The following is a 14,042-nucleotide window of genomic DNA, read 5'->3' on the forward strand; positions in this document are numbered from 1 at the left end:
TTCCAGGCAATTTTCTAAACCACACCATTGCACGCATGCAGAACTCGTTAACTTTATTAACTTTGCCTCCAACTTTCACCCTGCCCTCAAGTTTACCTGGTCCATTTCTGACACCTCCCTCCCCTTTCTAGATCTTTCTGTCTCTGTCTCTGGAGACAGCTTATCCACTGATGTCTACTATAAGCCTACTGACTCTCACAACTATCTGGACTATTCCTCTTCTCACCCTGTCTCTTGCAAAAACGCCATCCCCTTCTCGCAATTCCTCCGTCTCCGCCGCATCTGCTCTCAGGATGAGGCTTTTCATTCTAGGACGAGGGAGATGTCTTCATTTTTTAAAGAAAGGGGCTTCCCTTCCTCCACTATCAACTCTGCTCTTAAACGCATCTCCCCCATTTCACGTACATCTGCTCTCACTCCATCCTCCCACCACCCCACTAGGAATAGGGTTCCCCTGGTCCTCACCTACCACCCCACCAGCCTCCGGGTCCAACATATTATTCTCCGTAACTTCCGCCACCTCCAACGGGATCCCACCACTAAGCATATCTTTCCCTCCCCGCCTCTCTCTGCATTCCGCAGGGATCGCTCCCTACACAACTCCCTTGTCCATTCGTCCCCCCCCATCCCTCCCCACTGATCTCCCTCCTGGCACTTATCCGTGTAAGCGGAACAAGTGCTACACATGCCCTTACACTTCCTCCCTTACCACCATTCAGGGCCCCAAACAGTCCTTCCAGGTGAGGCATCACTTCACCTGTGAGTCGACTGGGGTGATATACTGCGTCCGGTGCTCCCGATGTGGCCTTTTATATATTGGTGAGACCCGACGCAGACTGGGAGACCGCTTTGCTGAACATCTACGCTCTGTCCGCCAGAGAAAGCAGGATCTCCCAGTGGCCACACATTTTAATTCCACATCCCATTCCCATTCTGACATGTCTATCCACGGCCTCCTCTACTGTAAAGATGAAGCCACACTCAGGTTGGAGGAACAACACCTTATATTCCGTCTGGGTAGCCTCCAACCTGATGGCATGAACATTGACTTCTCTAACTTCCGCTAGGCCCCACCTCCCCCTCGTACCCCATCTGTTACTCTTTTTAATGCACACATTCTTTCTCTCACTCTCCTTTTTCTCCCTCTGTCCCTCTGAATATACCTCTTGCCCATCCTCTGGGTCACCCCCCCCCCGTCTTTCTTCCCGGACCTCCTGTCCCATGATCCTCTCGTATCCCCTTCTGCCTATCACCTGTCCAGCTCTCGGCTCCATCCCTTCCCCTCCTGTCTTCTCCTATCATTTTGCATCTCCCCCTCCCCCTCCAGCTTTCAAATCCCTTACTCACTCTTCCTTCAGTTAGTCCTGACGAAGGGTCTCGGCCTGAAACGTCGACTGCGCCTCTTCCTATAGATGCTGCCTGGCCTGCTGCGTTCACCAGCAACTTTGATGTGTGTCACTTAACCAGGGGTGGCTGAGGAAGTCATCATAACCAAGCAGTCCTCTCTTGCCTATTGGAACAAGTTCACCATACAACTTATATTATAGATGTAGCTCCCCTGGCCAACCTTAGAGTCGCTCGGCTCGCTGTTGTCTAGGGAAACAGCTCTCGGCCCTGCCAAACTGGGTAATTAGTTTGTGTGGATGCCGTGTGATGTACTCCACCCCGCCCAAATAACAGACAATACACCAGATACGATTAAATGATTTACAGTTTATAGATATTACTGGAACTATATAATTAATAGAGAATAAAATATAAAAGAAAAATAAAAGGCGCCACACTTATCAAAGTTCAATCTCTTCGTGCACAAACAGTTGAAGCTCAGGACAGTTCTTCTTCACCCTGCGACCCCTCAGACCACCTCGACCGGCCACCTGGGACTAACAACAGTGGTCAACCAGACACTCCACACAAGTCCGTCTCCGTCTCCTCGTCGAACACCCTCCTCGGGGTCCGACCCCGTTAGCGGACATCACAGCACCTGGTCCATCCTCTGTCCCTCTCTCTCCCGCCTTCTGCCCCAAAACCCCATGCATACAATATCTTACAGATACACCAAAAACATAACAACTATCCCAATTGGTTCATAACATCTTCTTATCAGTAACATGATTCAACAAACTGCCAGTGGGAGGACTTTCTCAGCATTTAACGTAACAAAGAAGCATTCCCAAGTATAACATAACAAAGAAGCCATTTTAATTAGCCTACGCAGTAACATAAGAGACGAAACCCCCTTACATAGGCATCCGTTAGTCTCATAAGACCATGGATTTGCGCCTTGGAATGTTTCCAGGGCGCAGGCCTGGGCAAGGTTGTATGGAAGACCAGCAGTTGCCCATGCTGTAAGTCTTCCCTCTCCATGCCACCGATGTTGTCCAAGGGAAGGGCATTAGGACCCATATAGCTTGGCACCGGTGTCATTGCAGAGCAATGTGTGGTTAAGTGCCTTGCTCAGGGACACAACACGCTGCCTCAGCGAAGGCTCGAACTAGCGACCTTCAAATCACTAGATGAACACCTTAACCACTTGGCCACGTGCCAACACTACATACAACACAAATCAAGAATTTTGGTTAATCCTGAACATGAGACTTTGCTGATGTGTTGATATTGTGGTCAAAGTTGGTGTTTTGAAACTAAAAGTTAAGCAAATAGTACATGTATCTGCAGTCCACATGAATGACCTTGTACCATAATTGTGAAAGTTAGCTAATTCTCTGATTCTCACAATGTTTGCCATATAATGTGTTTGTAATTGTGTTAGAACTAGGGATGGGTTGGAATTATGAGGGCCAGCAACAATTAAATAGCCTAGTCAATCTATCAATTTATGGACATACAATGAATCTATGTATATAAGCTATCTTATGTATTTATTTTTATTGTGTTTTTTTTATTATTGTGTTCTTTATTTTTTGTGGGGTTTTTTGTACTACATCATTCTAGAGTAACGATTATTTCATTCTCCTTAGAGTGGTGTAAAGGAAATGACATTAAATAATCTTGAATCTAGTGAAGGATGGGCCCTTCATAAATCAGCTTGTGGAAGGTAGCAATGAAGCAGCAACCACTAAGGATTATAATGGATGGGAATATTGTGAACAAAGGGGAATATTGTGGCCTTCTCTTGAACTGAGTGATGGGAAAGTTTGTGATATTACTTGAAGCTCTCTTAATTTCAATTACGTTTATTATCTGATGTAACCCTCAGGCTGGCCCAGCTCGTGTTCGTCTAGGGGAATCAGCCTTTGGCCCCGCCAAACTGGGTAATCATGTTTGTATGGATGGTGTGTAATGTACCCCCACAATGCAAAATATCAGACAGTACACCATATGCAATTAAATGATAGAACTTTATGAATCTCAATCTGAATATAGGGTTAGTAATGAAAATAAAAAAAAAGGGCCCAAAGTCAAGTTAAGGTCACACTGGAGCTCACTCAGTAGTCATTCTTCCACCATCGGTCTCCTCCGAACTTTGCCGACCTTTGAACCCTCAGATCCCAGTCCACTCCATCCGGTGGTTTGCCAGTCCTCTCCACACGCATCTTCCCTCTTCATCTCTCCTTGACAAAAGACCACGAAAAAACATCTTTCCAGACTCACAAGACATAGCAACAATCTCTTATTGGCTAACATGCATCCTGTTATCTCCAGCCATAACCCAAGCATTGCTGCTACAGAGAAACCATTACTCCAACGGTGAACATTACAAAGAAGCCATTACATTAGGAGTGAAACCTTACAGCACGTTACACAAAGAATGTATAACTTATGCAACCTTGAGATTTGCTTGCTCACAGGTAGCCACAAAGCAAGAAACCTGAAAGAACCCAATTTAAGAAAAAAAAATAAATTATCAACACTCAATGCGCCAGAGAAAGAGAAAGAAAAATGTAAATCATGCAAACAATTGAAGCAAACAGCACTCTGAACCAAAATTGAGTCCTCAGATCCGAACCCCGGAGCAGTCCGGAGTAGGCCTAAAGCATCACTTATCAGTTCATCAAATTAGCAGGCATGGAGCATAACAACTGAGCCAGTCTTCATAGCCTCAGCACCATGGAGATGACCATTGCAGAGAATGTGCGAAATTGGGTCTCGTCCCGACTGGGTCTTTTCAATCTATCTGGGCTGGCGTTTAAATCACCTAAACAGTGTATCATACCTTGGGCACTGCTGCTGTGAAAGGGTCCAGGCCTAGATCATGCCATCCAGTGACTCACTCTGGGCTGAGATTTCATCGACCAGCCCGTAGCTGCTCTCAAGCTCTTCAAATCCGCTCAGCACCTAGAGCAATCCGACCTCACTCCTAGGCAGACATCCCACCCTGCAAAAACTCATTTCAGGGAGGTTCCAACCTCATTTCTGGGAGGTCTCAACCGGAAGTCTCAACCTCATACCAGTCTGTGTCAATGAATTTGTTAATTTTGCAAGACATCAGATTCACAAGTGTTTTGTGAGACAGCTGACTTCTGAATTCTGTCTTAATGTGCCATGATCACAATAGCTGCTGTCTTGGTTGATGAGCAGGCATAGTTTTTTCCTATTTCTGGATCAGGAAATATTTTCCTGAATAGCTCGCCTGTGTGTTTACACACCTGGAATGGCAGGTTATGCTCAATGATGAAAGATGTAAAGTACACCTCAGCTCTAGTGACCTTCTCTGTCAGACTTTGGTTTTCTGCTGTAAAGAACTGTGAAATACTTGATCAGCCTTTCCTGTGCTTAGCCTCCCTAATATGTTGTGGTCCCTAAAAGAAATAAAAGCATAAGGTGTATCCTTACAACACACATCAAAGTTGCTGGTGAACGCAGCAGGCCAGGCAGCATCTCTAGGAAGAGGTACAGTTGACGTTTTGGGCCGAGACCCTTCGTCAGGACTAACTGAAAGAAGAGCTAGTAAGAGATTTGAAAGTGGGAGGGGGAGGGGGAGATGCAAAATGATAGGAGAAGACAGGAGGGGGAGGGATAGAGCCAAGAGCTGGACAGGTGATTGGCAAAGGGGATACGAGAGGATCATGGGACAGGAGGTCCGGGAAGAAAGATGGGGGGGGGGAACCAGAGGATGGGCAAGGGGTATAGTCAGAGGGACAGAGGGAGAAAAGGAGAGTGAGAGAAAGAATGTGTGTATAAAAATAAGTAACGGATGGGGTACGAGGGGGAGGTGGGGCATTAGTGGAAGTTAGAGAAGTCGATGTTCATGCCATCAGGTTGGAGGCTACCCAGACGGAATATAAGGTGTATCCTTATTACGGGTGTGCGCCGCTTAACGACCATTTGGACAACGTCTGATCGCATATACCTCCGTAGTCTCTCACACACACACACATGCACACACGCACGCACAGCCTGCAATAGTTGGAATCAGAACTTACTTTTTTACATCGAAATGGGGGATTTTAAATGACTGATTTAGAAGTTCTGTATCTTCAAGTTCAAGTTTATTGTCATCTGGCTGATTGTCCACAAATGAAACAACCTCTGTCCGGCCACGATGTAGCCACATTTTCTTTCTTTCTTTTTTTCCCTCTCCTTCTCTAAAAAAAAAATTGATTTCCGGGATATTGTATATAATTTGCGGGCATCAGGGAACCGCTATCGATATGTGGGAGACTCCCGGAACCCCCAGGAGAGGTGGGATTTCTGCTTAGGCCAGTTGTACAGGCAACTTCTCCTTTCAGCACCCAGAGTGATTCAACCTCATTTCTGGGCCAGCTGTACAGGCTGAACACCTTCTGCAACACACCATCTCAGCTCATCCCCCCGAACTCGCCTCACCATCGCTCGCCCCTTCACTGTGGCGATAATTTAACACAATTTACCTCAGAAAAGGGATTTTTAGTTACGTTTTTAGTCGGATTTCTTAGTTTTTTGACTACCAGAAACAGACATCCCACCTCTCCCAGGAGCTCCGGGAGTCTCCTGCATATCGATAGCGGCTCCCCGATGCCCGCAAATTATATACAATATCCCGCAAATCGATTTTTTAGAGAGGGAGAGGGAGAGGGAAAAAAAAGAAAGAAATAAAATGAATGAATCCTGCTTGATCTCTCTTTGTGCTAAGCAGACCTATCAGTTTTCTCTGTGGGCGGGCTTTACAGTCGACCTCTCTCTCTCTCTTCCATATTCCATCAGTTCAGTTATTGCTGTCTGTAATGACGCTGAAATCATCCAGACAACTGTCGGTGATGAAGTACAAAAGCCTGGCGAAGAAATTCCCAAGGCTGGCAGTGACAACCTGACTATGCGAGGCTGTCCTGTACAGGCGGGATGCATTGCGTCTTGAAGGGGATTAGAGCGGGGTTTAAATTGGAGCAAAATTCCAAAATCTTCCGATAAGACATCTTTAAAAACTCGCTTGCAGCAAGCAAATTCTTTGTTTTTTTTTCCTGAAACACTTCCACTTACAGGTACATCGAAGCCCGCGATGGGCTGGGTTTAAGCACAGCCGTTTTCAGAATAAAAACCGATTTTAATAAATACCCAGCCCCCAGTGATGTCTCATCATTAGGACAGCGAACTGTTTACCTGTGCTGTGCACTTTATATGCATTTTGAATTACACTTTATTAAAATAATATGATAATATATTGTTTTATGTGGTGTGCATGATATATGTATTGTGGCTACATCGTGGTCCGGACAGAGGTTGTTTCGTTTGTGGACAATCAGCCAGATGACAATAAACTTGAACATGAAGATACAGAACTTCTAAATCACTCATTTAAAATCCCCCATTTTGATGTAAAAAAGTAAGTTCTGATCCCAACTATTGCAGGCAATGTGTGTGACTACGGACATATATGTGATCGGACATTGTCGGAATGGACGTTAAGGGGCGCACACCTGTAATAAGGATACACCTTATGCTTTAATTTCTTTTAGGGACCACAACATATTAGGGAGGCTAAGCACAGGGAAGACTGATCAAGTATTTCACTGTTCTTTACAGCAGAAAACCAAAGTCTGACAGAGAAGGTCACTAGAGCTGGGGTGTACTTTACATCTTTCATCGTTGAGCATAACCTGCCATTCCAGGTGTGTAAGCACACAGGCAAGCTATTCAGGAAAATATTTCCTGATCCAGAAATAGCAAAAAACTATACCTGCTCATCAACCAAGACAGCAGCTATCGTGATCATGGCACATTAAGACAGAATTCAGAAGTCAGCTGTCTCACAAAGCACTTGTGAATCTGATGTCTTGCAAAATTAACAAATTCATTGATACAGACTGCTGTGAGGTTGAGACTTCCAGTTGAGACTTCAATGAAATGAGGTCGAGACCTCCCTGAAATGAGTTTTTGCAGGGTGGGATATCTGCGGAAAGCTGTCGCACATGTTCAGTAGCGCCAACTTAATTGTAATTTAAATACAATCAGAACTTTCACTTCTGAAGAATCTAATATTGGAGCATGCTGGATACATACAGTATTGAATTTTATCATCAGTGATGCTATCCAGACCTCAATGTTGACTGTCCTCAGCAGTAATTTGCTGAACATTACCAGAAGATATTCTATCTGCTGATATCACCAGACCATTGAAAGGCCAGACTGATGAGATATATTTGATGCTTAAAAACAAAAGACCATTAGCAGAGCAGCAAAACTGACAGCAATAACTTCCTAAACTAAACAGTTTTCAAAATCTTTTCAGCCCCTTTGCCATCTTGTCATAGTTTACCTATACTGATCAAATAAGAATGGCCCTAAAATAACAAGAGTGATATTTTTTGAAACTGCTGCATTTAATTTTCCATCTTCCTGACGGAATACTGGAATCCTATCGATAAACTAGAATGGAAACCTGTCTCTTATATGACAACCTGAATACCAGAGGTCTCCTATCCATTGCCGGATCATTTAAGCCATAGGATTGTGCCCATGCACAACAAAATTGTCTGAAATAACATTGCAAATGTTATGGTACTTATGGTAATGGCTTCTGCTGCACTGTGACAACTTGCATCAATCCCAAGCATCTACTTCAGACAACAGAAGCTTAACTGCTCTTTTAATTCACTTTCAAGTACTATTACTAGAAACCATTTCTTCTCCACAAAAGCCCCAATTAACTTCCATTTGAGGAACTTGCTTTCCTGAAGCATTCACTAAATCAGTGCAAACTATGACCTGCCTACTGGGTCACCACTGTACAATTTCTCTCAAGTCTTTTTAGTGCAAGAATTTCACAAGGAGCACATCTGCTTTTGCCACAGTTTAAAAAGCAAATCTCATTCCTTATTAGATCAGTAACTGTTTCAAGTTCAGTAAACCCTGCTTTATATGGAGTCTGAAAAATCCAGATGCTGAAATCATAAGATGATTGACAAATATTTAGATTTTTATATATTTATGTTTTCTTATATACCTTTAATCTATTTAATCATGTGATATCTCTATTCTTTGCACATCTACACAAAACAGACTTACTTATGGACTGCTTTCCACATATTGTAGATTGATCCAAGTTTTTCAAATCCTTTACCTGCCAAGTTATTTCAGACATAACTTTGTTGTGCATGGGCACACAAATCTATAGGTTAAGGTGATCTGGGAAAGGATAGGCTACCTCTGGTGTTTAGGTCCTTGTATCCCTGAGCATTCTCAAGCTCATAAATTGTGAGCTTAAGGAATATTAAAATGAAATAGATTAATGAAATTTATTTGGTAATAACCTGTTCTGTTGAACAAAGCCTTCAATACTGGCTGGGATATCAAAGGATTTAGTAAATGAAAATAAGGAATTGGAAGGCATGTTAAAAATGGATAAATGGAATAGTTCTTGGTTCAGTATTATTCACCCCCCCCCCATAAACAGACTACATTGATGACTGTATCAGTGTTACTTTTATTTCCCACACTCAAACAGAATCCAAAAATTCATTACCAATGCTGACAATTTCCATTCTGCTCTCACATCGCAAAGCAGACTCGATGGGCTAAACGGCCTAATTCTGCTCCTCCATTTTATGGTCTTATGGTCCATTTCTGACATTTCCCTTGCTTCCTGGAATTGCCCACAAACTTCTACAGCTTGCTCAGCTCCATTTCATTCTCCCAGTTCCTTCATTGTTGGCAATAGAGTCACAGGGAAGTACAGCACAGAATCAGGCCCTTCAGCCCATCTAGCCCATGCTAAAACCATTTAAAACTGCCTACTCCCATTGATCTGCACCACGACCATAGTCCTCCATACCCCTACCATCCATGTACCTATACAAACTTATCCTAAACATTGAAATCATGCTCACATGCACCACTTGTGCTGGCAGCTTATTCCACATTTGCATGACCCTCTGAGTGAAAAAGTTTCTCCTCATACTCCTCTTAAACCTCTCACCTTTAACCCATGACCTCTGGTTGTAGTCCCACCCAACCTCAGTGGAAAAATCCTGCTTCCATTTAGCCTATCTATACTCCTCATAATTTTGTATACCTCTATCAAAATCTCCTCTCAATCTTCCATGTTCTAAAGAATACAGTCCTAACCTATTCAATCTATCCTTACAACTCAGATTCTCCCGACCCAGCAACATCCTTGTAAATTTTCTCTGTACTCTTTCAGTCTTGTTTATATCTTTCCTGTAGGTAGGTGACCAAAACTTCACACAATACTCTAAATTAGGCCTCACCAATGTCTTATACAATTTCAAAATAACATCCCATCTTCTGTACTCATATGATGGTTTATGAAGACCAATGTGCCAAAAGCTTTCTTTGCGACCCTACCTACCTTTGATGTCACCTTCAACAAACTATGTACCTGTATTCCCAGATCCCTTTGTTCTACCATACTCCCCAGTGCCCTATCATCCACTGGTTGGTCCTACTGAAGTGCAAAACCTTGAACCTGCCATTTTCACTATTTTTCCAGCTGATGCAGATCCCTCTACAAGCCATGATGGCCAATACACTCCCAATCTTAAACACAAAATACTCTGCAGATGCTGGGGTCAAAGCAACACTCACAACACGCTGGAGGAACTCAGCAGGTCGGGCAGCATCCGTGGAAACGGTTAGTGAACGTTTCGGGCCAGAACTCTTCGTCAGGACTGAAGAGGGAAGGGGAAGAGGCCTTATAAAGAAGGTGGGGGGAGGGTGGGAAGGAGAAGGTTGGTAGGTTCCAGGTGAAAAACCAGCAAGGGGTGGGGGAGGGGAAGCAGGGAGGTGATAGGCAGGGAAGGTGAAGAAGGAATAGGGGAAAACACAATGGGTAGTAGAAGGAGGCAGAACCATGAGGGGGGTGATAGGCAGCTGGAGGAGAGGGCAAAGTGAAATAGGGATAGGGGAAGGGAGGGGGAGGGAGTTACCAGAAATGGGAGAATTCTATGTTCATACCAAGGGGCTGGAGACTACCTAGACGGTATATGAGGTGTTGCTCCTCCAACCTGAGTTTGGCCTCATAATGGCAGCAGAGGAGGCCATGTATGGACATATCCGAATGGGAATGTGAAGCAGAGTTGAAGTGGGTGGCTACCGAGAGATCCTGTCTGTTGTAGCGGACGGAGCGGAGGTGCTCGACGAGGCAATCCCCTAATCTGCGTTGGGTTTCACCGATGTAGAGGAGGCCGCACCGGATGCAATAGATGACCCCAACAGACTCACAAGTGAAGTGTTGCCTCACCTGGAAGGTTGCCTCAGTCCCAATCTTGATGTCATCCGCAGGATTGCTGATCCAGTTAACCACATTATCACCCAGATCATTGATATAGATGACAAACAACAAAGGACCCAGCACACCCCTGGTCACAGGCCTCCAGTCAAAGAGGCAACCCTCTACTACCACTCTGTCTTCTCCCACAAAGCCAATGTCTAATCCAATTTACTACCTCATCCTAAACACAAAATAATCTGCAGATGCTGAGGTCAAAGCAACACTCACAACACGCTGGAGGAACTCAGCAAGTTGGGCAGCATCTGTGGAAACGATGAGTCGACGTTTCAGGCCGGAACTCTTGACGTTGACTCATCATTTCCACGGATGCTGCCTGACCTGCTGAGTTCCTCCAGCGTGTTGTGAGTGTTATCACCTCATCCTGAATGCTGAGTGAATACTTTCCACACAGATGCCTGACTGTCTTCTTTTTGCTTTATCCATGATTTAACTTCTATTATATTTGACAGATCCCGCAGCTAGATGATACTTCACACACCTCTGCTCTTACTTGTCTCCGAAGAAAGATAGGGTAGCCCTGGTCCTTACCTTCCACCCCACCAGCACGGGTTGCATTTCAATATCTTCAGTTAGATTCTACCACTTGACACATCTCCCCTTCCCATTCTAATTCAGCACTTTGAGGAGACTATTCCTTTGGTAATCTGACTGAGCAGCTAGAGGCAAGCAGTTGGAAAATGGCCGAGAATTCAATTTGGCTGTTTTTGATTAGTAGTGTTCCTAATGATCCTTGCCAGGGCTGCAACTATTCATCTTATTTATAACAATTTAGATATCACAACAGAACGATCTTACTCAAGAGTGCTGATGACACAATGATAAGTGACTTTATAAGTAGTTTAGATTTTAAAAAGCTATTAAGTTACAAAGATATTACCAGATAGAACTAAAACTATTGTAAATGGATTCCTTTGAAAGTAGATATGAAGTAATTTACTTTAAATCCAAAAGAACAGACTACATTTACTGAAATCTGCAAACAGATCAGCAATCCCTCAAATCAGATATCAATCCCTCCCCACCAGTGAGCACACCTACTTGGGGCATTGCCTCATGGTGATGATGATGTCGACTCGGGCCTGAGAGGTCAGCGTCGGGCATTTTCATGCCTTACACCAGTGGTCCCCAACCACCAGGCCGTGGACTGGTACCGGGCCGCAAAGCAGTGCTACTGGGCCGAGAGGAAACAATACGAGTCAGCTGCACCTTTCCTCATTCCCTGTCACGCACTGTTGAACTTGAACATAGGGTTGCCAGCTGTCCCGTATTTGCCGGGACATCCCATATATTGGGCTAAATTGGTTTGTCCCATATGGGACTGCCCTTGTCCCGTATTTCCCCCGCTAAGGTAGAGCGTTCCTATGAAACCTTTCGTGCTGAAATGGCGTAAAGTGAAGAAGCAATTACCATTAATTTATATGGGAAAAATTTTTGTGCGTTCCCAGACCCAAAAAAATAACCTAACAGATCATACCAAATAACACATAAAACCGAAAATAAACACTAACATATAGTAAAAGCAGGAGTGATATAATAAATACACAGCCTATATAAGGTAGAAATGATATATGTACAGTATAGTCCGGAAGATGAAGGCAAAACCGATTTGTGAGAAAAAAAATTGGCACGTACGCGTATGCGCACATCAGATGCACACGTTACGCATGCGCACACAGGTGCCCATGCAAGGCATCATGGTCATGGTAGTGTTTTGGGGTAAAGTGTCCCAGAATTTGACTGCTACTTTTGTCCCTTATTTGGGAGTGAGGAAGCTGGCAACCCTAACTGTAAAAGACACGTTGAGGTGAGTTTAACCCTACTTGAACACCACCCCCCCCCCCCAAACCGGTCGGCCGGTCCGCAAGAATGTTGTCAATATTAAACCGGTCCACGGTGCAAAAAAGGTTGGAGACCCCTGCCTTAAAAGACGCGGATTGGAAGGCTACGTAGGGCGCCACTCTTCACACGGACATTTCGCGGTATTTTTCTTTATTTTATGAGGTCCAGTTGCGAGTTCAACACTCAACCCGGCACGGATAGAAAGTGTACTCGGGAGCGGCCTGACTAGATTTGAACCCGGGAACCTCCGTTCTGGAGTCCGGCACTGGTGTCACTGCGCCACCAGCCGACCTCAGGAAAGCAGCATCTATCATCAGGGACCCTCACCACCCCAGTCGTGCTCTCTTCTTGCTGCTGTCATCAGGAAGAAGGTACAGGAGCCTCAAGACTCACACCACCTGGTTCAGGAACAGTTGTTACCCCCAACCATCATTTACCCCTAAAAGAGAGGGGATAATTTCACTTGCCCCATCATTGAACTCTTCCCACAACTTATAGACTCACTTTCAAGGACTCTTCATCTCACGTTCTCAATATTTATTGCTTATTTATTTATTATTTCTTTTTTTTGTATTTGCACAGTTTGTTGTCTTTTGCACACAGGTTTGTGGGGTCATTCATTGATTCTATCATGATTTTACTGAGTATGCCCACCAGAAAATGAATCTCAGGGTTGTATGTGATGATATATGCATACTTCAATAATATTTTCACTTTGAAATCAGAAGTTCATGTGAACGGCTTTTAACAGAGAATGCAGAATTGAGAGCATCCTGACTGGCTGCATCAGTGCCTGGTATGGGAACTGTACCTTTCCTCAATCACATGACTCTGCAGGGAGTGGTGCGGACAGCCCAGTGCATCTGTAGTTGTGAGCTTCCCATGATTAAGGACATTTACAGAGACAGGTGTGAATAAAGGGCCCGAAGGAGCATTGGGGACCTGAGTCACCCCAACTACAATCTATTCCAGCTGCTACCATCCAGGAAACAGTACTGCAGCATAAAACCCAGGACCAACAGGCTCCAGGACAGCTTCTTCCACCAGGTCATCAGACTAATTAACTCACTCTGATTTGAGTGTATTTCTATGTTACATTGATTGTTCTATTTATTGTAAATAATTATTATAAATTACTATGATTGCACATTGCAGATTTAGACGGAGACATAACAAAGATTTTTACTCCTCATTTATGTGAAGAATGTAAGAAATAAAGTCAATTCAATTCAAACGTAGTCAATATAAATGCAAGTATATCTTTTTTTTTAAAACAAGGATTAAAACACAAGGTGGTAAATGCTATGCTACAGTGCAACAATGCTCTGGAAAGAATGACAGCAATTCTGGGCATGTGACTTTAGAAAAGATGCAACACCATAGGTGGGATTGAAGCTCTAATGGCATGTTAGTTCCATGAACTAAATCACGAGGAAAGATCACCCAGGTCATGCTCCCTGAAGTTTTCGGAGATCGCACTGCAGTCTTCAAGCCATTAAGAGAAAATGATGTGATA

General features: G+C 44.0%; 1 protein-coding gene across 3 annotated transcripts in view; it reads right to left on the reverse strand.

Moving 5' to 3' along the window:
* crybb2 (crystallin, beta B2) overlaps positions 1–14,042 on the reverse strand; it is an 87,514-nt gene that overhangs the window by 46,122 nt on the left and 27,350 nt on the right. Inside the window, exon 2 of one of the 3 annotated variants that reach the window (XM_063034577.1) lies at positions 3,447–3,572. The exons of the other annotated variants lie outside the window; for them this stretch is intronic. Coding sequence (XP_062890647.1) covers positions 3,447–3,457 — 11 coding nt within the window. The 5' untranslated portion in view covers positions 3,458–3,572. The remainder of the gene's footprint in view (positions 1–3,446; positions 3,573–14,042) is intronic. 3 annotated transcript variants of the gene reach the window in all.

The sequence above is a fragment of the Mobula hypostoma genome, chromosome 27 (genome assembly GCF_963921235.1).
Source record: "Mobula hypostoma chromosome 27, sMobHyp1.1, whole genome shotgun sequence".
Classification (NCBI taxonomy): Eukaryota; Metazoa; Chordata; class Chondrichthyes; order Myliobatiformes; family Myliobatidae; genus Mobula; species Mobula hypostoma.